General features: G+C 47.3%; 1 protein-coding gene across 12 annotated transcripts in view; it reads right to left on the reverse strand.

Moving 5' to 3' along the window:
• The window catches only part of LOC127063793 (agrin-like), a 235553-nt gene that overhangs the window by 27266 nt on the left and 183984 nt on the right, over positions 1 to 24303 (reverse strand). For 11 of the 12 annotated variants that reach the window (XM_050993989.1, XM_050993988.1, XM_050993982.1 and 8 more), the window contains one exon: positions 2199 to 2435. In XM_050993989.1, coding sequence (XP_050849946.1) covers positions 2199 to 2435 — 237 coding nt within the window. Of the gene's footprint in view, positions 1 to 2198; positions 2436 to 2883; positions 2985 to 9766; positions 10829 to 24303 lie in introns of those variants that run through there. The other variant, XM_050993992.1, reaches the window with a different exon arrangement.

The following is a 24303-nucleotide window of genomic DNA, read 5'->3' on the forward strand; positions in this document are numbered from 1 at the left end:
TTGTTAAAGTTCGTAACTTGTGCAATTTTCGTTTTATCTACTCTCTGCCTCTAGACCCCTCCACCGCCCCCCCCCCTCTCTAGCTTTTTTCTCCTTCGCGTCCTTAAAACGAACAACGGGAACGTAACGTCTTGCTGCCCGACGTTAAAGCAGTCCCTCGAGAGCTCTAATATTCTTTTTTCTATTTTTATAATACTTTTTTCCACTCTTGCGTAAAACAGGGATACCTGAGTAACAAGTTAGACCGAAGATGGTCGCGACAAATTCAAGCTATTTCGTTAACACGATATTCAAGATCGTATCGTCTAACTTCGTGGAAATCGAGAAGACTTTATAAGAGATAAATGAAAAGCGATTTACATAGATAGAGAGGAGCTCGCGTTTTTATCCGGTGTTCGTCTTTAACGATCGCCTACGCTTCGCGTTACGTTAATTTCGGTTGCGTTACACAGGCAACAGAAATTAGAACGACGATCGCGTATTCTATGCATTTTCCACGGGAGATCCTGCGAGTCGTCTCCCTCGAGTGTTGGACCAAGTACATCGTTCGCACGTCCACACCGTCTCGTTTTCCCAAGAGAGATCGAAAGAGAACGGGAGAGGGATAAAGAGGAAGAGCGATGGAGGGTAGGAAAGCGGACGAGAATCGTTCGACGATGTATTTAACCAGCTCGTTAACCGGTGGCTGCGATTATCGTAACTGTTACCATCGAATGCCATCCTACGTCGGAGGAGCAAAGCTGTCTGTTGTATGAAAGACGAAGAAGTCGAGCGAGAGCGACAGAGACAGGCAGACAGACAGACAGAGAGAGAGAGAGAGAGAGAGAGAGAGAGAGAGAGAGGAAGGAGGGGAAGAAGCTTTTGGAGCGACAGAAGAGAGCAGAAGGGATGGAACTTACCTAATCCTAAGCAAACAAGGGCTCCCTCTTGCTACCTGTCTGATCAAACATTTGTCTTTACTACTCGGTTGATTAAACGCCTGCCAAGTTTGTACTGCGTTCGAGACGAAGTGCCTCGGCAACTTCCGTAAATGTGACGACGAGAAAGATGAGAGAGAGAGAGAGAGAGAGAGAGAAAAGAACGATGACTGTGTGCATGGATTCGGGGCCGTGAGTACAGGTGAGGGTAGAGTCTACGGCCGAGAGAGGAAGAAAGAGAGAGAGAGAGAGAGAGAGAGAGGAGCGGAGGCGGACGGAAGAGATAGAGGCACCGAAGCCTGACTCCTTTTGGTCGGAACACCGGCAGATCGCGAGAGTCGGACGATAAATCCTATATGTATATCGCACGTTCCGTCTCAACGCTTGCGAACACGCCGCTGCAAAGCTCAGCCATCTCTCTCGCCCGCTCTCTTCTCGGCATACCGCTAATTTATCATTGTCCGCATCTGCCTACGACCGCGTGAAAGGAACCGACCGACTTCAAACGTTTCTCGCCGATCCTCTTATTTGTCCCTCGAATTTGTTTTTCCAACAATGACTAACAATAAGACTCCTTCGGTCTTTATTCCATTCTCTCCTCTCCTCTTCTCTTCTACGTCTCCTCCGTTTCTTCAATTTTTCTTTCTACGAATTCAAACTCGCAAAGGTAAATTCGGTAAGGCTCCTTCTTCTCTTCTCTCGTTGAACGAGACGGTATTTCATCTCGCGCGCGATTCGTTGAGTTGGATGGATCGCTCGAAAGTTATGTTTGCTCGTGCCCACGGTGTCTATATAATATCGTAGAACTGTAAATTAAACTCATCGATCACGGCCGCGCCTTTACATTTTCTCCTTTTTTCCTTTCATATTATAATATGCCGAAGCAAGGCTTTGCTTTGGGACTCGAGGCGCGTTAAAACGTAAAGTAGGAAATAAAAATATACGTATTTGGGGACAAAGATCTTCGATCAACCGCAGTGAGAAAATAATTTCGCGATGTCGCTGATGTCGCTCGGTAAATGGCAGTAGGAAAAAGGTCATCCTCTCCCCATTTCGGTTCGTCCTTTTCCAACTCTTTCGTCGTCCAAGCATTTCGTAGAAACGCTCGCGTGCGTCGCCGTGCAACCCTACGATTCGTATACTTACGATAACGGCGTCTTATTACGTCGACTTATAACAACAGTTTTATACGGTGTAGCGTTTTCATTGGCGTTCGATCGTCCACGGACGTAAAAGCGTGAATTCCCGCGATTCGTAAGTGCGTATCGTAAAATTACTTACCGCATTTGCCGCGAAAAGCCACGCTGATGTTTGCGCCTTTCGCACAAGCGCCTTTGTTCAGGTCGCACAAGGTCGGGTAGTCGATGCCGTCCGTGCCGCAAACGGGTCCAGAGCCCTCGTGATCTCCCAAGTTCGGACACGTTTGCAGGCACTCGCACGAGGCCTCGGTACCGTCGCGACTTCGCACGCATTGGGCACCTTGAGAGCAGTTCAACTTGCTGCACGGATCCTTGATCTCTGTAACAAGGAGAACCGATTCGATTTCAAAGTCGATCCTCGTCGTAGGCTCGGAGGCAAGTGCCCGTTAACGATTCATCGTTAATGACGAATCGCGATCACACCTCGATGTCGTTTACGACCCACGAAGACGTACGGCGAAGAATTATTTATTTTGCGTATGTCCGTGGCGTTCGAGTCAAGTACGAAAGAAGATGAAAGAGAATTGTAGAAAGAAAAGTAGGTTTTGAGCGATGAACCTCGCCCTGTCGCGCGATTTGGACTCTAATAAAATATAATTACGCAAACGCGACGCGAAACGCAATCCGTGCAGTTCCGCGCGGTCGAGCGCGGTATCGACCGCTCGTGTCCGACAAAAGGAGGTAGAGTACTACTACCTAGTTTCGAAGACGCGAGTATTAACGAAGAATAAAACTGACACGAGTCGAGTTAGTTTCGGTCAAAGTACCTTTTGGAAAGACGTAGCAGCAATGGCACATAGTTAAGGTGGCGTAGACTATCAGAAGGGCGTACGTTATCATCGTTCGCGACTGCTTCCGGAGTCCCATTCTGGAAAGCAAATCGACATATCTGGCACGTCGTCGGGCACGTATCCGTACGATTACTCGTACACGTGTACGACTCGACTCGCTTCTCTATTATGCGAAGAAAGATGCGAAGTAAGCGTTTCGGGGAAAGAAGGTTGCCGCGAACGGACGTGGCGCGATAGAATGGAGACGGTGCCGCTCGAAGGAGGGTCGGAAGGAAAGGGAACGAGGGAACTTTGTCCGAATGATTGATCGTTCGCATTCAATAACTTGGCACTCGGTGTATTTTCGATTTCGCATTCGCCGCAATCCGGTTATCGTCGTTAATGCATTTAATTCGCCGACCTCCCGTCGTCGTTGCAACGGCAATCGATGCATTATTAATTATCGGCATGACAAACGCAATTAGCGCTCGTCTCCGCTTGGTCGGTTCCCATTTACGTACGATGGGTCAATAAGGACCCCTCTGTCCGCCGTCTTTACGATTTAACGATTCCCGCCGAATCTATTTATTAGGTGGAAATTATTAGAGAAAGGGAGGACGTTCCGCGATTCGTCGCGACCGGAGAAAATTCCATCGGTCGGTTTTCCCGGCGCGAAATCGAATTTACGAATTTACGAAAAATCAGGTTTAATCGGAATACCCCGCAATCGGATGCCGCGTCGGTTTGTTGGAAATAATCGAATGATAGACTCGATTTGCGAAGAATTTATTTCAAGTCGCATAACGTTGCGTTCGTAACGGTAAATGGGAGTCGCGTTTCGCGCTGGTACAATGGATTTCTACACCGAGGGAAGGGACTTCGCTATTCTCTCTTCCTCTCTTTCATCCAAACGATTTTCCTCTCGTGCGCAGCGTGCCGCGATATCGTAATTAATAATCCATTTTCCTGCTTTTTGCCAGTACGTCTGACCGTCGCAGCTCGTCGTTAACGCTTACGGGATAATTTATTATCGCCGCGACCAACTGCATCGTATTGCTCGACCTCCGATTCTCTTCCTATTTTACGGATGCTTGCTTTTTCGTTACGATACACTTTCGTGTATTTCCGAGTACGTGAGCACCGAGTACGTCGCGACGAGGCGCGGCATCGTTCGCGGATATCACGATATTTTAACAAGGGAGATGTTCCGCCGCGTTCGTCAGCCGCGTCGCCCAACAATCCTTCCGCTTTCGACCCGTCGTATCCGTCGGCATAGCCGAAGTATCTAGGATCAAGCGATTGGCTGCTATCGACTCGTTTCCGGCTTATTACGACGACGTTTTCTCAATCGTGCTCGATCCGAGCACGTTGCTCTCTCCCGCCAGGCGATTCGTTGTAACGCGCGTCGACGTAAAACGTACTCGAGGATATCCCGGAGGATGCCTCTTACGCCCACGAACGAGTCTGGCTGGCTCGACGCAAACGAGAACGTTTAGAATTATTTTCGCGAGCGGCTTTGATGCGGAGCGCGCAACCTGATATATCGGATTCGAACTGTTTCTACAAGAGCGCGTAAACGCGTAATCGCTTTTTCGGAGTTCACTCGATTCCTTCCCTCCTCCTTCTCCTACGAAAGTTCCTCGCTCGTTAGACTCGCGTACGCGCCGATTTCCGAGAGCGTCCTACAGAGCTTATCTACTTGGCTGACCGCACTAGGATACGTTCCACTTTGATTCCAACCTGGCGACCGCTGCACCTCTACCGCTACCTACTCGTATAACTAGGTGTAACGCGCGTCGCGCGTTATGTGACATTGTACGACGATATGCGATATAATATCGTCGTAGCTATTTTAAATATATCAAATTTATCGACATTCGTTGTCGTTCAACGCGCGCACGTTCCTACTGCGACGGATCAAGATAGAAATTTGTCCGTCGTTTATCGTCCGTTTGTTTATCGCGTACGAGCTACCTTCGAAACGTTAAATAAAATGATAGAGCAGCGATGAATCGTATTAATCCGTGTGAAAATTTCGTACGATTAGTCGCGCGTTATGCGTTTTTTTATCCAGAAAACTACAACGCCGAAGAGGCCTTCGTTCGAACGCGCGTCGCTCGCGTTGTTAGATCGCGTAGACGCAATCCTGACGCGAGCCTGACTGCTACCGTCCCAAACTGCTTGGTCGCTTGGTTAAGCAAAGCGAGACTCTGGCAAGCACCTTTGTTCGCCGGCGCAGGATCGAAAACGTGTTCCGCGTTCCGTCTCTTTCTCTCTGTCTCTCGGGCACGCAGTTTATATAAGGGCTAGCACACGGCTCCATTATCTATGCTAATTAAGGAAACGCCGGCCATCATAGCGGGAATGCGGAATCACGAAGCGTAAGGGAGTTAAACGGTAAACTTTGAGCGAGACCGTTGAGAGAACGGGCGAGGCGGGGCGGGACGCGGCGCGGCAGGGTGCGGCGGGGCGAGGCGAGCCGAACAATGACTCCTTGACACACGTCCGATGCCGGATAAGGGTCGATTAGTCTTATATCTGATTCGGACGTGCCGTTAGCGCGTTATGCGCCATTAACGCTCGTTTAGATTTTTGTCGGTAACCGAACGTGAAGCGATCACACGGCGGAAGGTCCACCCCCACCCGACGTATCTACGTTTACGATCTCAACAACGACCCGCGTACATCACCTTTTTCTCGTTATACGGAGTTTGCTTAGACGTCCGAAGCAACTGCCGTATTTTAGATGAAATTTATTTTTATCCCCGGACGTGAAATTGCTAGCTTACTCGAACCACGGACGTGCCCTGCCCCCCCCCCCCACCCTCTATCATCATAGATTTTATATGAAAATTACGGAGAAACCTCCGCTATACCGCGTCTCTTTCTTCTCGCACCAACCTTTTATGTTTCCAATTAACCGACGGATGCTCGCGTCGAGACGGCGACACGCGCGAAACTATAGAAATACCGTTCGAACGCGGCCAAAGTTACGGCGAAGACTTCGAACGTTCTGCTCGACGGCTTCTACCACCTGTCTTGCCAAGCGTTAAACGATCTACCGCATATGTTTCTCCGAAACGTCAAAGTTGCGTATTACGTAAGCAAGCGCGATCGAACGTTCGATTAGCTTCGTTGTAGGCCTCCGCGATTTCATCTTGTCATCGAACGTCTCCGTTTACATCCCTGTGAGAACTTATGAAAGGCGAAGAAGAAAAGAAGAATCATTGATTGCCGTTCGTTGCGTTTTTCAAACTTATCCGCGCGAACTGCGACAGAAGTAAGAATTTTTGAGCGATAAAGGGCGAAAGAAATTACTGGATCAAAGTCAAAGGGGATTTCCATTTAAAACCTCTATTGTATTAGTTTCTCTCTACGACGGAGCGCTGTAATAAGGTCAAAATGTATTATTAGAATGCGACCCGTAGAGCAGATTAAAATTAAAATACTCAAAGGGGGAGACGAAAGACCACCGAGCGAGAGAGACAACGTGCTTGCGTTTATACTTATTTCAGGTACTATGGCGACTACTTTTACGAAACACGAAGCAGAAACGATAATAAGACAATAAATAAAATAAGGAGCTTTCTAAGAATATTAACTACAACGAAGGGTCGGTCCATCATTAAAAAGCGGGCTTGGCACGTTTCCTTCTTTGGTCTTTACGAAGCCGCCTCGCTACGGAGCAACGTCCATTGATCTTGAGAGAGCGAGGGAGGGGGAGAGGGAGAGAGAGAGAGAAAGAGATAAGCCGCTTTCGTTACGAAGCACGTAGAACGTGCGCGAGCGCTGATCGCATCAAAATTTATTTCGCGGCAGCATGATTAATAACACCTACTTCTGCGTGCAATATATCACGCGTAATGATGTAATAACTGGTTTGCAGTTTTAAGTAGCACTACTTATCTCGCGGTACATTTTCTTCTTAATAACGTCCGAAAAGTAAAGCCCGGAAATAAATGTCATCGTGAGAACGTTTCGTGTCATTCGTAATAGAGAGAAAGAGAGAGAGAAGGAGGGAGGGAGAGACTTTCCTTTCCGGAGAAAATTTGGTGCGATTAGATATAACGGCGAACGATATCGCCGAACGTTCAAAGAAAAGAAAAAGAAAAAGTACGCGGATGAAAAGATTCGTCGGATGGCAGTCTGGTTGCCGGGAAAGCGATTCTCCCGGACGGACGACTGTTTCCTCTTATTTACGACCTCGGCGTCACACTGTTTTCCCTCGATCGAAATAACCGAGCTCGGCGGTTGTGCGAAAGACACGCTCTGACACGCCGTTGAGAATTATTTCCACTCTTCGTTACGCTCCGCTTACAATCTCCCCCATTCACCCCTCATTTCTCCATCTCTCTTTCCCTCTTTCTCTCCTCCGACGTCGACGTCCATCCGGCATCGTCCTAACCCAATTAACATCGGACAAAACGCCGTAATTGACTTTTTTCTACGTCCAGTTCTAACGCGAGAAAAACGCTTGTCCATACATCACGCATACAACAAACACACATACCTATGCAAATACGTCGGTAGGTTTTTCATACGCTCGCGAGAAACGCCCGTGGATTAACGTTTTATCAAGATCGATTCTCGTTGTACCGATAATTCAATCTGATGTCGGTGTAACGAAATAGACGTCGAGATGACAAGAAGAGAAAAAGAATCTCGTTGAGAGACAGCTACATCGAACGCTATTTGGTCGCAACGTTATACAGCAATTTGCGTCATGCGCTATTGTTATTTTCTCTATTTCTCCTATAAATGTAATTGATTAATATCGGAGATCTTTATATACGCAAACAAATTGCGACTACTTCGCAATCGTTGGTAGGGGAGGGAGAGAGAGAGAAACGAAATCCTACTATCCGCACTTGACAAAAGTACTCTTTCTCGCGTGGGAAGTGAATGTATCCACCTCTATCGCGTTTCATTTTGAAGGTAATAGACTTCGCTTAGGTCGGCTCATTATGAAGGACGGAACGTTGCTCCACCAAATTAGATAGGAACTTTTCAACGAGTCTGTCTCGCGCGTACATAGATTATATGTATATATATATATATATATATATATATATACACGCGCGTACCTAATTGGATGAACGTACGATTCGAGGGAATAATTTAATGCGCGTCGGTGGATCGATTTGAAAACGATCATTCGTGCCGCATATAAAGCACGTCCGCTCTATCGCGATATTGCGCGGCATCGATACAGATTTTAATACGTTAAACGAACGGATAATTCGCGTACGCATTTTCTTTTGGTTTCTCTAAAAAGGACGCGTCAATAACTGCGCCCATGTACTTACGTACGTCCGAGTAGATGCGTTTACGTTTCGTAGAGACGAGATCTCAGCGAGAGAGAAAAGACTAGCAGAGGGAAGACCGAGAAATATTATCCAAGACCTCGGACTTGGCTTCGGATTACAATTAACGAAAGTGCAGAGTGCACACGCGATTTACGACGGTCTCCTTTTCACCTCCCACGTTCGCTCGCGTCGCGTCGCGTCGCCTCGCCTCGCCTCGCCTCCCAAGGGGCTACCCTTAATTCGATAATACGGTCCTGGAAGCGAACGATATCGTGCTCGGTCCGAGGAGTCGCGTGAGTTTCCTTCATTTTCGAGGCCAATTCCGCGAGCGAGAGAGAGGGGGAGGTAGCGAAACGATTACTTTTACGTTTCTTCCCTCCCACCTGCCATTCTCTTTCGACGACGGATAAGATCGTAGATTCGGTATGGTAGGGGGAAGGAAAGAATTATTCTCACGCGTTGCGTGTCGCCGCGAGATCCGATAATTCGCTTCCCTAAGGACTTTTTACCTCGGCGTAAAAAGCAAGGACAAGCGGCGGACGGGACAAAGCGGAGAAACGTCGCTTTCTTCTCTCTTTTTTCCGTTTCGAAATAAACACGACTAAACGTCTAGATAATTTACCTAGTTAAATTTCGTCATAGATAAGTCGCCGATAACGACCACGAAGGCCATTGATAAAATTTCATTGACGAGCGAGTCAAAGGGACGCGCTACGGAGTACGTAACGAAAGGAATATTAATATTAGTACTCGGTAAACGAAAGGAAAATGCGAATTTTACTCGAGAACGTGCATAGATACGTTACGTCGTAATTATTCTCGAGCGACGAGATACGGGAGCGAGTCGTAAAGCTACATTGCTTTATATGGCCTTGCTTGTTTCGCTTGGAAAATATTACAACTGTTTACGTTCCTTGCTATGGAGAGTCATATATTATTACCAACGTGTATGACGTACGTATATGCTAGAGATCTGATATTACCATCTTCGAAACGTTTATTTCGATAAAAATATTTCGATAAAAATATTCGCTCCGAGTGGACGTCGTATCATAGATAGGTATAATATATCCACTTATCGAAACAAACCGATACGATTACGAGTTGAGATTTCGAAGCACGTTCTTTTTCTTCTTCTCTTTTCCGATTGTAAAACGAGAACAAAATTTTTTTTCGCGGAAGTATAACGTTAGTCGCGTATATGTGCACGCGCGCATATCGCGTAAAATACATATTAAGAAGCAAAAACGTCGACAAAGTATTTTCGCTACAAAATAATTCCATGAAAGTAGCGTGCAAAGGACGATCTTAATATTTAATCCAACCGTGCGTTCTTCGAGGCTCGACTTTTTCTCAACGAGTACAACGATAAAAGGGCTCTTTGAAGAAGGCGGAAAAGCGTTTAATTATCCGCGTGCTCCTAACATTTCCATGTAATGCGAATCTTCGAGGCATAAAAAGGATTTACGTTTATCGAAGATTCGCCCGTTTCTACCAAGTTGTACGAAATACTCGAGAAATCACGAGGAAACTTTACATAGTTCTTTTTTTTTTTTTTTTTTATTTTAACTCACAATTTCATTTTACAGCATCGTTGGCGTGGTTGTGGCAATAACGATTTAAAGGAAATCGTCGTTGTTTCATCGACGCGTAGAAAAGTTTTTTTCCTTCGTATCGAGGACGGAGACGAATCGTGTTGGTATATCGTACGTTTACGTATGACGAGCAAAACAAGACTCTTTCTTACTCTTACGAGGCAGCTATATATGCATGAGAAAAGAAGCGGCTTGCGGTTCTTTCATGAATAATGCGCTAAATGAACGTTTTATTTGCGAATGAAGAAGCAACACCGTGCGTTATTTCAAAACCCTGCTAAACGTCACGTTTGTAACTTTTCCGTCGAGAAAGAGTTTAAATCAAAATAAAATCCTCTTCCTTCTCCTAAATTTTTATTCCACGTGTAACCAATAATCGCCGAAGAGACGATTCTTTTTTCTGTTTGTAAAAATATTTTTATGTTTGTAAAGTATTTCTATCGTCTTGAGTATTATTTTTCCTCTGGGAGAAGAGAAAGTACGTACGAGAGTAATGAAAATTTGGTTTTCTCGTGATATTAAGTTTACAAACATCTTCCCAGCCTTCCTCGCTTTTAATTCGACCAAACGTCTCTCTCTCTCTCTCTCTCTATCTCCTTCTCGGTCCCTCTATTTATTTTCCTCTTTTTTCATTGTTACCAGCAAGACGGCGCACGTGGCAAGGGACGAAATAAAGAAGCAAAACCCGACGGAAGGATACAGGGTGAAGAGGCAAAAGGTGGTGGAAACATTGCGCGCTCTTAGATCTCGGCTTGTGCAACTTTAAAGTAGTTCGTGTCTAGGCTGGGTACATAAAGGGTCTATACGCTGTGTATGCGAGTGCTATAAACGTTTCTACTTATACCGGGTATGCTCGTTTATTTATGAGTTATCCGAGTAACCACCAGTGTGATACCAAGTCCGATTTCTTGCTTTCGCGTTAAACCTGCATATGTGTAGATTTCGTAATGTCTGTCTTTTCCAATATACCATCGTACGTATGCGTTTACCTATACGAGTACACGCGCGCGTGTGTTTACGTCAATGTGTGTGTGTGTGTGTGTGTGTATATATATATATACATATATATATGTGTGTATATATAATATATACATATACATGCATATATATGTGTGTATGTACATACGTAAGGACGATTTATCGTATCGATCGTTGCACAATTCTACCGTCAGTATCCTCCTCTTTTACCTCCCCTTCACCCTCTTGTTTCCTTATCTCGGTTAAAGGAAACCATCTACTTCCTTTCTCGATCGACTTATCCCGATAGAATCGCGTCGATGTTCGCTATTTACGAAGGAAATTTACCTGATATCGCAACTATCAAAGCAAATAACAGAATCACGAAATTAACGGTTGCATTCGCGTTCGAACGTTTTGTTATAGTTTTCCATTGTTTTCCGATCAGCTATCGAAAACAGTAATATAGACGGTTTTTCGTCGACGACGGCCGCGGCACATAGATTATTCTTCTTATCGCTTCCGATTCTTGTTACGTTCGTTGTTCGTTCAACGCGAATGTAATAAAGGTCGATGGATAACAATGGATCGAACCGTACTCGAAAACAATAGACGAAATTACAATCGTTGCGGATAGCTCTATCTTTGTTATACGAGAGCGAGAGAGGGGGGGGGGGAGAGAAAGAGAAAGGACGTATCCTTTCTGTAAAACTTAAGTTTGCGCCAGTATTTTTGTACAGTATGTATTTAAGTACATACTTTACGCGTGTATCCAAGAAATTCGCGCGAACGAATCTCCTAAAGAATCTTTACTTTCCTTTGAATTTCTCAAAGAGGAAGAGTGGTGTTGGCCCTTTGAACGGTACAAAGGTACCGTACGCGTCCATTTTGAACTTTGTACCGCACTAATACTTTCGTTAATTTAAGCCTTGTTTTAGTATTTTAATGGCACATTAATTTGGTCATTTGCTCGTTGAACATGGAAATATCTTTGTTGATTCTATGATGTTTTGTTAGTTAGTTTAGTAGCACTGTGGTAACTTACTACTCAAAGGGTTAAGGAGCTAACGGTCCGGTACGGACAACTCCGGCATCGTCGTCCGCGAAAATGGTAACGTGGTCTAACTATTCTAACCTTCTCTTAAGTCTTGATATTCTGAGTAGAGAGAGAGAGAGAGAGAGAGAGAGAGAGAGAGAGAGAGAGAGCTCCTTGCAGAATATCAGCGCGTGTATACTTTACGTCGCGCCGTGCGTACGAATATACACAAGAATTATTTCCGTATTCGCTCGAAAGGTCTCTCCTACGGTAAACCGTAAAGTATACCTTTCACCCTTCCTTTTTATACCACCGGCTTTGGCCATGGCGTTAGCCGGAACGGTACGTGTACGCGTATCGCTTTATATGAAAAGCACCGTCCAACGTTCGGCCGACTCATTAGAAATCTCATATATTCGGATAAGAGCTTTCCTGCGCCTTTAGAAAAGAGATCTCAAAGCTTTGACCGTTCGTACGTGTCCGCTGGAGACCGCGTCTCGACGAACGGCAGTACCAGTAATTCGCGTGGGAGTCGACTATAAATTGCCAATAAAATGTATTTCGCAGCGATTTCAATTTTTCTTTATTCCTTTATTTTTCACCTGTCATTATTGTTTCTTTTTATACGGACGGTAATAAAATCTCGTACGTTCTATCAAATTACGATCGATTTTTCATCGATCCAATGAAATTCCTCAGATCGCGACCGTGACATTACGTACATGGGTGTATTCAAATTTTTATCTTTCGATATAGGGAATGCTGTACTATACCAATACGGTTATGTATATTTGAGCGATATACATGCGTACGTAGAACGGACATTGAAATTGCGCCGCTTGTATTTTACGTTAAACGACACGTCGATCTCCAATTTTGCGCGTTGGCGATTCAATTTCAACGCATCGTACGATAAAGAGAGCAAGAGACAGTCATGGATTGTACACGTTCTCCCGTTTATAAAATGATGTCGCTCGATTTGCATCGAGGTTCATTAATGAGTTTTGTATTAATCATTTCTATTTTATTTTGCAAACATTCGGCATATGGGCGCCGAGAGCAGTGAGAAGTGCGTAGAACGAGTCGTTAATTTCTATCGCGATATACGATTTGCAGGAAAATCGGAAGCATGTGAGAGTGACGTTGCCACGAGACGAACAGAGAGAGATAGATAGATAGATAGATAGATAGATAGATAGATAGAGAGACAGAGAGAGAGAGAGAGAGAGAGAGAGAGAGAGAAACGTAGGAGGAGGGACCCAAGAGGGGAAACGGTTATCGTTCCCTCAGGCTCGATAGAAACAAACTTATCGAAGAATAAATTAGAAATATCAAATTTCGAACGAAAATTCTGGCGAGTTGATTCGATCAAATCGCGTGTCGCTAGTGCGACGCTAATTATCATCTAGGTGCGAAATGAAGTCTCGTTGCTCTTTCATCTCTACGCGATGTCCCTCTCCCTCTCTCGCCGCACGAGTATAATAACGATCGCATTAACGCCGATAGAGGTTTCTAAAAAAGAGATATCCCGTTGGGGTAAGCGCGCTGGTAAACGAGTCGCGATAATACGTCACGATTCGTTGCTCGTACGATACGCGGCTCAAGTGCGATAAATTCGCCGATGGGACGATGTATCGTCGGATGTGCCAGAAAAATCGTATCGTTCGTTGCGATTTCATCGATTCGACCTTCGGCCTTCGCGATTCCCTCGCGTACTTGTCCGAGCCGTACTTTTGCTCGAGTCATCGCGAGCGAGCTTACCGGGATAGTTCGCTACTAGATTCGCGTACTCCCTAAAGAAGAACGAGGTATTCGTTCTCGACGTTGAAACAAACACGTCGTGCATTTACGCGCATTACGCGTTTTGCTTCCTCCGTAAACTATTCGATCGATTCCCGAATAATAACGTAGACGCGAACGAAATTGAATTTTATCGGCGATAACGCGTTTCGCGATTTCAAAGAAAGTGCGTAAAAGGCGCTCCGAGCGCGACGTCGCAGCCTTCCGCAATCGTACCCCAAATACGCGTACAAGGATGAAGCGTAAGTAGAGAAGATGTAAAAGCTATGACTTCAAAAAGAATCTACGGTATCCGCGTCAAAGAAGGTAAGGGGCGTACGAGTGTACGACGGATGTGCGGAACCGTCAAGGGAGACCTTCGAGAATCTCCCAACTTCCCTCTAAGAGAATGAAAGAGCGTCGTTGACGTCTTTCCAAACGTAAAAGAAAATTTTTACTTTACTCGTAACCTGTGTACTTGCTAGCGAGATAATTAGTAAGTTCGTCGGACTTTATCGAGGTAGAAAGAGGAGCGGCTTGGCTCGTGCGAAAGAAGTGAAAAGAAAGAAGAACGAACGTCGGGATAAACGTGTACGCGTATCGGTACACAAGTAACGCAAGTTAAGTCGTCGAAAATCGTCACAACAAAATGAACTAATGGCCTAGCTGCCGAAAATGCGAATCCGTTTGGTCGTTTCTCCGTATGTACTTGCGACAAATACATGTGCGAAATCCAAGGCGCGAGTTACGTGTCACGATAAAAGCACATATAGGAGAATTCAAATGTGCCGCGCTACGAAGAGGTCTGGATGCTCGCTATCGTCGATGGCGTCGCTATCGTTCTTCAATATGGCGCTAGTTCAGGATGACACGCATAGGTTGACAAGGTGCACGCGAGACCTCTGCGACGAGATCTTTCCGTTTCCTTGGACCTTCCAAGGCTTCGAACTTGGCTCTAGCCGCGACGCGAACGATTCGCGGCTTAGCCGAGAGAAGGCGACGGAAAAGGCTCGAGCGATTCGTCTCCTCTCTTTCTCCGCCGCCTCCCCCCAGACCCCCCACTCCCCGCGTACCTCCCTCTTCTTAAGGTTCACACGCACACATACACGCGCGCACGAGGAATGCGAGAAAGGCTTCCTGCTTTTTCCTGTTTGAAAACGTTTAAAGGGATGATCCGCGTTTACGGATCAAAAGTAAGAGTACGGTGATTTTGCGTGAGGTTAACTGGCGCCAAGCACGGATTTTCCAGACACTGAGATTTGTCGCCGACCAGAACCACCCACCGAGAGGCGCTGCCGACCTCTGATATTGATTTTCCGGGGGAAAACAGAATAGAGGTGTGCCCATGATATGCTACCGACTGGGTGGTGGACTGGGTGGCGGCCAGCTGGTAGGGCGTTCGTCGCTGGAAAGGGAAGCTCCTGTAACCTCGTGCACGTGAAATGGAACAACGGAGTTGGGCTCCTTCTCCTATAGGACGAAGTGGCTAACCCATTTCGTTATAGGCTTCTCTCGGCCAATTGCGCTCGACTATAAACAGATCTATCGAAATTTATTGTTTCGAGCTCGTCGCTTGAAGAGCATCGAACGATATTACTGTTTTTCGCGAGATAGGTCTTCGTACCGATTCGAACTCCTCGCTTCTCCCTTCCGCGAGAGAAATTTTGCGATATCGCGCAAGGATCGCGTTTTCGCGTTCTCTTCGCCTTTAACGTTTGCGAACGGTTTTCGAACGTTCTCCCTCCTCTTCCCTCGCTGCCCTCTCTCCAAGTCCGCGCTGACTCGGTACAACGCGCGAAACTCGGTCCGCACGGACCGCCGTCGCGACCTGGATATCTCTTCATTCGCCCCGATTCACGAGAAAAATGCGAGCTATCGCTTACACGTTCGTCGTACGACGAATAATGGTAAGGATTCGCTCGACCGTGAGGTGTCGTCGTCGCGTTTCCCGTTATCAACGACGACGGCACGAGCTACGACTTGTCGTTACGATTATAAAGACTATTTACGTACTCGTACGTACGAGTTTCACAATCGGTCGAATCGTAAACGGGTGAAGGATCGTTTCGCATTGTTTCACCGTAACCTTTTACGGGACACAAAGGAAGAAAGTACGACGGCATCGCCGTGGCTTCGTTAAGTCGAAAACTCTCCTCTCTCGTCTTGACCTTTCGGTGTTCCCGGCAAGGAGTAATTTCATCGTCATTTTACTAACGAGCTATACGTTACATTATTCAGGACGAGAGTCGCAGCTTGTTCCGCTTAAATCCGTAAAAACAGAATTCTAAAAGATTATTTTTTATTTTCTTGTTTCTCAGCGAGATTAAAGGAGAATTCGTCCAACTCGTCCTTTCTAGAACCGAGCCTTCCTAGTTGCGTCTAGGAATCGGTCTTTATTCTTACTTTGTCGTTTGATTCTATTTCTTTTCCGTCGAGTAGTTACTTCTCTCTACTTTCCTCCTTTCTTCCTCGCATTCCGCTCTTACTTTCCCATCTGGCCGACGCGAGCAATCTCCAAAGGCACCTAACTCTCGGTTCTTTCTATTTTCCCATCCTCGATGCATCGGAGTTTCTAAAGGAATCGTGCGAATATCGCGTTAGATACACGTGGGATTTCTTTAAATATTCAGAGATCGTCCGAACTCGCTAGCGATATATCGCGTTTCCCTGGATGGCCCACGAGGACGAAAGTCGATGAATATTTCGATTCGAAAAGTAAAAAATCGTAATCGACGAGCTCGAAACATATCGAACTCGTATCTATTACTCGCGTTAGATGAAGATAGTCGTCGAACGACTAAATGCGGGAGATTGATAATGATGTAAAATGTGTCGACGCGTAACCGCAATTATTCTGGGTCAGAGCGGCGGAATCGTCGGGAATTTGGGGGAGGACGTTCCGGAACGCGTAACGCCTGAATCGCTTCGCTCGAAGGGGATTACAAGTTTGGCGGTCGGCTTACGTACGCACGCCCGCAAAAACGGAACAGCGCGAATCGCGTCGAGTGACGGATCGACGTTGTAGGTAGCACCGGGAATTCTAGGCAGATCCGAAAGAATTCGAAGATTCGACTAGGACCATCCTAGGTAGGCTTTTGTCCTTGCGATCCGTCGAGCCAACTTTAAACGAATCCCGTAAATGGTAATTCCATCGGCCCTCCACCGAAAAAGGCTCTCTTTCCCCCTAAGGTTAATTCGATCCGCGCGTTTATCGCGCGATTAAATGGACGTTAAACGAGCCGCAACGTTCGTTTTCTCCTCCTCGTGAATCGAGTTTCGACGCGAAAGGGAACGAACGATTAAACGCCGTTTCGACGGCCTAAATCATTTGCGAGTTCAAAGCACGAGACGGGAGATACGTTCGACTTCGACAGATTTATCTTTGGGTATACCTACGTACGTATTTATAATTTCTATATTCTACGAACGATTATTTATTTCCATGGAAAGCTTTTATAACGCCTTTCGCGGATTATTCCAGTCTCTATATACGCGCGCGTGTATATTTACGTATGTGCGTATGTGTAATACGTGTTTACGTTAGCGAAACGCCAGTGGCTTTTTTTCGGATATGCCGATACAAAGAGCTTTATCTTCCTCGAAATATTTCCTCTTTGCTCGCTAACTGTTGATTATTTTCATTTTGCCGACTACTTTCAGTCGTTTAAAGCACGCATTTCGCAGCTTTGTGGGCGTCGTTCTATGATTCCGCAAAATTAGTCGGGCTTAAATTAATCCAACGAATGACGTGAGCTTCACGCTTGGAAACTAATCACACGCGCCAATATACTGCCCATTATTGTTAATTGCGTTCGCGCACTGCGAATGTTCGGCGTATAACGCTTACCAACCAATGGGATTCGTATTAACGGCGGATTTACCGAAATGCACAATACATACGACGTGTCAAAGCGAGTATCTACGTCATAGTAGGAGGCCGAACGGTCGCACAGCGTTGGTTAGGTACTTCACCGTAATCACGAAGAGCGTCGGTCGTGCCCTTCGATGGCCGCGATTCGGATTGTCGGGTGAGTACGTACGTACCGCTCGAAACGATTAGAAAAGATGGATTTAAGCTCCGGATCGCCTGCTTACGCTACGTACGTGCATACATACGTATATGCATACCCTGCATACGTGCATGCATACCCGTGCATACCTCGCAGAAAATTTCTAGAAAGGAGGAAAGCGTAAAGAAAGGGAAGACGCGCCGCGAATCGCATAAATCACATCGACGTCGCGTGCCAAGACCCGAGATTGAGAATTTCTGTAGTTCGCATCGATCGTAGCAACGCTAATTAACGCACCGATGTATACAACCAGAAGGGATTGGGCCATTGGAAAGGGGGACGAGGACGTATAAATTACCAGCGAATCGAAATACACAACATGAATCTCGAGCGTCAAGAACGCCTCGTCTCTGCGTCGGATTATCAGGAATTCGAATATACGTACGCACCTCGATGAGAAGGGTTAGGTGGCGAAAGGGCGACATAATCTTCGTCACGAGTACTATAGGCGCCTCGATGGTAGAGTATCGATCCTCGTGGTGGCTATAGGGCGAAGAGAGTGCGCGAAACCGATGGCTTTTCGGATTCGTTCGCTTCGCGAGTAAAAGGAAAAGCGGAGTAAGACGTAGCGCTACGCGAGTAAGTAAGTATACGTACGGGATTACGTCTGGGTAATCTCGCAGCCGGGAAAGCGTCGTCGAAATTCTCTCACTCGTCGTAAGGCCTTCGTATAATTGGAACGGGATTCCGCATCGAGCGAATTAGCGAGGTATCGTTCTTTAGGAGCGATCGAGTCGTCGAGTCGAACGGCACGCGTCTGGGTTGCGTCGAATTTCACGAGCGATAAAGGAGATTTCTCGGATCGATCGGAATATCGTTCGAACGCGACTCTTTGAAGGCGTTGGCGTTCGTGCGAAACGCGGACGAGAATGGGTCCAACTCGAAGGGAAATTTGGACGGTCTCCTATCCGCGCTTGGCCGATCGACTCCGTTAGCGTTATTAGACGCTCGCCGATATAGGTGGTACGTACCACCCAACGGTTTGTCATTCCGCAACAGGTGGTTACATCGAAACGCGTTCGCGGTGATTCGCATCTCGCGCGAAAGAAGCCGCTGATACAACCGGGTATTGGACTGGCGCATTCGCCAACCGAAACGAGTTCGATCCTCGTACAGCCGGAGCACGGTTTACATCGCGTACGCGAAAATTTCGTAGGTAAAAGCGTATCCTTGCCGATACCGAGTTCAAAGGGGCCCTTTTCGCGTTCATCGATCCGCGTTCTCATCCCTTTAACCTTTCTATCGTGAAATTATACCGCGGAAGTGGCGAGCATCCATTAAAGCGAATGCCTTTAACGCATCTCGTACGCCTCTTAATTACCACGATGGTCGGAGAGGCGGTTTATAAATTGATTCCTCTTCTGTAAGCGTTCGAATCGGGAAACGAGGCGCACAGCGTCGTTATCCGATCCTTGCTCGTGACGCAGTAGGAATAAAATCGGAGGATAGATCGAGCGCACGAGCGATAGCGCGCTTTTAATGTCCTACGTTGGGACAAAGACGAATATCGTCCTCGAAATACCGTCGCATAAAACGAAGCTCGACTTCGAAAAGGATAACTTTGGTCACGAATGAGAAAGAAACGCGTACGTTGTCATTGCTCGTCCGATCGAAAGGCGAGATCGTAATTACGCGAGTTAATTAGAGCTTCGAGAGGCTAATTCGAAGCTCCCGGGCTTGACAGACGGCGAATCGACGCGGTGCGGCGACGGATGTAAGCACCTACTTTGAAGACCGTCGACAAACACGTAATCAACGTTAAGGGGTATCCCCCAGGGGCTCGATGCTTCCTCTGGCTTAGCATTGCCTCGATCTGGCTCCTATAGACGGAACAACGACGTATTAAGCGAATTCGCCTCCGGCTTCCTCGATTCGCTCGGTACTGACCGAGTGTGCGTGAATGCTCGTACGCGAGCTATCTATTAGTTCGCTTTCTCGTACAATTTGCCGACACATTGTACGTATCTCGTACGCGTATGCGTGAAATTGATAAATCGATCGATTCGTGATTCCTGGCCCGGTTAAATCGGTTTTAATTACCAATCGGAGCCCATCGATTTAATTACGCAAGTTATACGTTCTCTCGCGTTTCTTTTCCATTTTCTAGGCGTATTCGATTCAACGTCTAGAAAATCGATCGGAATCGATCCGACCGATCCCGGTGGCACATCGACGACTGTGGCCGTTCACTCGCTCGGACACGACCCTCTACCAGGAGACTTCTTTGCGTCGGTGCGATTCGCAACTTCTATTTGTACTGCGGCACGGGATCTCGGTAACCGGATGTGCGGATATGCGGGTTTGCGGAAGTGCCTACGCGTACCGCGCTCGAGATTCGCTCGTTCGTTACGACGAGATTCGTACGAGATGAGAACGTTCGTCGTGCGTCGACGTAATGGACCGTTGATAAAAGCCGAAAATAAAGGACAAACGTACGCGACGGACGAAGCTTGCAAAGGAAACTCGAAATTTTTCGCGAAGCGAATGACGATCGTTCGAGCGAGGTCAGCGGTTCGCGCGAGTCCTCCCTTCGTTTCCCGCTGCGATCGATCGCGCAACGCTCGAGGCTCCCGGCGCTCGCTCGGTCCTTATATCGGATTTCTCTCGGTAATGCGTGTTTACGCACGAGCTGCCCGACACGATACTCGCGTGTACGCACGCGCTTAAGGTGGCGCGGCTTTCCGTTGAGAACGTCGTCGCGAATTTTCGATCGTTTACCTACTAAATATGTACGCGCGGACGATGTACTCGAATAGACTCGCGTGCGCGCGAATCCATATACGTACATCTACGTAAATATACCGGGTGATCCAGGACGGTGTAAAGCGTTGTACCCTGACTCGGCTACGTGCACGGTCGTTCGCTGTCCCTGGTCAGGACTACACACCCACACACCCATCGCACCGGCATCGCGCCGATCGTGTACATCCAAATTGGACGGGAAATTTAGTGGCCTGTCCCGCGAATCTCGGACTCGAATTCCCGGCGAACCTTCCTGCTTTACGTTCTCCCTATCCGATATCATTTTCCCTCCCATCGTCTCTTTTAGCTATCTCGATATATCCCTCGCTCGACACCGCCACAAAACTTTATTGACCCGACCGATCTCTTCGACTTCCCAATGATTCTTTATTCGCGACTCGATGAAGGTCGATCGTAAACGACGCGAGAGATGCTAATTTCGCGAAAAGCGATCGAGAGGAAGAGAACTCGATTAACTGGCGAATAGTTTAATATGCATCCAAGGTCTACTTAAGCGTTCATAATAGGCGAATCCCACAGCGGTTTCGACCGAATCGACGAACGTCGGGTCAATCGTTGTTCGTCCGTGTCATTGCTGGAAACGCGATCGCGTAACGCGTCGTAGAGGCGAATTTGCCCGACGTTTCCCAGTCGTTGAACTTTTCCAGTTAAGATCGGAAGAGCGCGCACGAGGACGGACATTTTTCCTTTACCGTGCGATTAAAAGGATCTAACGACGAGAGCGAGTATCCACCCATCGAAAGAAAATTTTACGGGGATTGATGCGCGTCTCATTTTTTTTTCGAGTTCTCGACGACATCGAAAAACGACGACGTTGTCTCGTGGTACGAGTGAAACGTTGGTCTCGTGATCGGAGAGGAAATCCTCGTCGACGACGTCGTCGCCTCGAAGAAAATACGGTCTTTCGCGAGGACGCAACGTCGTTAAATCGAGGAGTATCGAAACGTAACGGAGTTTGCGGTAATTTCGTTCCGCTCTTACGATCGGATGTCATCGGTCTCGTCGATATCCAGCCCCTTCCAAGTTCGATTCTCAACGAGATTATCGAGAAGCGCATCGTGAGAGAAGATTCCGTCGTCTCCTGTGAGAAGGACCGACGAGTGGTCTCGGAGCGTTTCCGCGGTTAGTCGAACCGTCCCCGAGCGCCTTTTGCCGACATCCGCTCTCTCCGTACCACGGAACCTCTTAATCCGCTTCGCTGCTACGTTTACATCGACGATTAAAGCTTCGTCTTAAAACACCTTGCCCCCTCCCACTCTCTCCATCTCTCTCCTTCTTCGGACGTAACGCCTAAAACGAGGCTTAACTTTTCTTTTAGAAATTTGCGTCGTTCGCTACCGCTCTTCCGAGCGATTTCGTCCATTCGCAGATAATCGAGTTTCGAACGAGATACGTTTCCCGCGGCACGGTGCGACCGTTGGACGATCGACCGTAGGCGCGACGTTCGTAGAATATTTCGCGATAGCTGCGTCATCGAGCTACCAAAAACCGCTCCGTCATATTTCTTCGTTAACGAAAACGAAGTTACGTTTACGTCGAATCGCGTTCCAACGGCACTTTCATCCTCTACGTTTCGTCCCACTCGTCTATCGCACACAGATATATTCTTACACCGAATGCGATATGGGTAGCTCCTAGTTTGGATCGCGATCGATCGAGAAAATCAAACTGAAAGGCACTTACTCCCTTCGAAACGCTTATTACATTCGGCTTGGCGATTCGTGCGAACGCGACAGTTTCTACGATCGATTCGAGAACAGTCCGGATTCGAGGCGATAAATGCCCGTAAATCGGCTCTGTCGGACGAAGATACGAGGCTCTCGTGGCACGAGCACGGCCACGCGATTGCGGAGGTGGATTGTTTCGGATGGCAGAGTCGACGATTTCTCCTCTCGCCAACCATTAGTCGCGCGATAAACGCGTAGCACGGTACACCGCACGGTACAGCGCTAAGAGTTTGCTACGGAGTTAAGAAAAGAGGAAGGATAAAAGATGTCCGGAGGCACGATTTCGTAGATACGTATCTGGTCGTGAGTTCCGCTTGTACGGGTAAAGAAGCGGAAAGAGAGATCGGGACGAGGTGGAATCAGTGCCGCCGGAAGTACATCCTGGATCGCATCCGGCACGCTTTTTCACCGGCGCTTCGTGGCGTTCGATTCGGATCTTTGCTCGGGGACGGAGGGAAAGAGGAGGATAGGAAGAGAGCTAGAATCGTGACGCGAAATCGTTCCTCTCGCTGCGCAGGAAAGGTACGAAAAGGAATAAGAGGAACGGGACAAAGGTCTGCATATTTATCAGCTGTAAAACACGGTCGGACGTTTAATCGATCGCGAGAAATGTCAAACGACGAAACTCTCGTTTTACTTCTTATTAACTCGCTACGGCAAACGAGATTCTCCAGGCTACTCGAATCTCCTGTTGGAATCTAAACCGTATCGCGCGTTTCGCGTTGGATCTTTATTGCGTCGGAGGAAGCGATTGTAAGAGAGAGCGAGAGAAAGGAGAGCGGAGGGAGATAAAATCTAATCAGGGCGCGTTGGAACGATTCGAAAGAAGGGCTTTGGCAGGACGAACGATCGACCGAGGGAAGCGACGAGATAACGGCGGCGCGAGGGTTATCGCGTTGCTGAATGGCGCCATTACCGGTTTAATATGGATCCTCATTGTCAGTGCATTACGCAACGACGTATTCTGTTCTCTCGCAAGCGAGCACCTCCTACCTACTCGCTCTTGCTGCGTGCGGTCGCGCAGCCGGTATATCGAGACAGATAGCCTTTCAGGACATTGAGCGCGTCCTGTCCGATTAAACATCCTGCAGCCGCGTCCTCCGAACACCCGCCCGAAATTCTATTTGGCTGACATATGCGCCCCGTATCTGTTTCTGGCCTTCCCCCTAAATGCGGCCGTGTAAGGTCCGAACTCAATTAGAGCGAACGCGTCCACCCGTCTTGTCTCCGTCTCGAACTGGAAGAAAAATCTTCTCCAAAGAGAGATACGTCGTAATTGCACGTAGAACGACGAAAGCGACTACGAAATGGTCGGCTTTCTCGGGTTTCGATAAATACGTATTCGATCGTTCATTCGCGAAAACGTCTATATGGCAGGAACGAAGTCTTCGAACCGATCGATGCAGTCCACCGAGACGTAGTCGTCGATCGGCGGAAGGATGCTCGATACGAATCGAAGAGCGTACGACTTCTACCGCTTCGTTCTCTACTCGCACGTCGTAACGCAGCCTCGATGGCATATCGATCGTAGTGCCTTGGACGCGAAATGCCTATGTAATCTTGATTGTGAAAAAACGACGAGAAAACGAGCAGAGTGAAAAAAGCAATTACCAGCGAACGGGCCCCGCGTGTGATTTAGGGAAAATTCGTTTCATTTTCTAGAATATTAAAAACGAACGGGTTAATCGATGAACGCTACTTTACGCGCCTGCTACAGCGGTACGGCTCGTTTTGCGTCGCGAGAAGAAATGTGCGAAGAGATGCGACCGTACGTATATCTTCGTAACATTCGTCAACGTTGCGTACGAAAAACAATGGAAACGCTAATGGCTCCTGTCCGTAACTCCGCGTCCAGCGATTTTTCTTCCTCTCGCGACGATTCGTCAAGCGACCGCGGAGGGCCAACCTGTTCCTGGGAAGTAAATTTAAACGCCATTGATATCGTATTTAAATACTTACGTATGCGTGTCTTCGCTCGCGTCTTACTATGTAGACGTACTCTACGACCACTTATATTCTTATCGCCAAACAAATCGATCGAAACGAAAGTCGCGTTTCCTCTTTTTCTTCCAACAACGTTCGTGCCGTTTTCGAGTCGTCCCAAAGAATAATTAGACTTTTCGATCGATCTCTGGAGCATAAACTAGTCACGATTCGTCGTGACCAGCTTGGCACCGTATTATA

This window comes from Vespula vulgaris, chromosome 5, assembly GCF_905475345.1.
Source record: "Vespula vulgaris chromosome 5, iyVesVulg1.1, whole genome shotgun sequence".
In the NCBI taxonomy this organism is placed as follows: domain Eukaryota; kingdom Metazoa; phylum Arthropoda; class Insecta; order Hymenoptera; family Vespidae; genus Vespula; species Vespula vulgaris.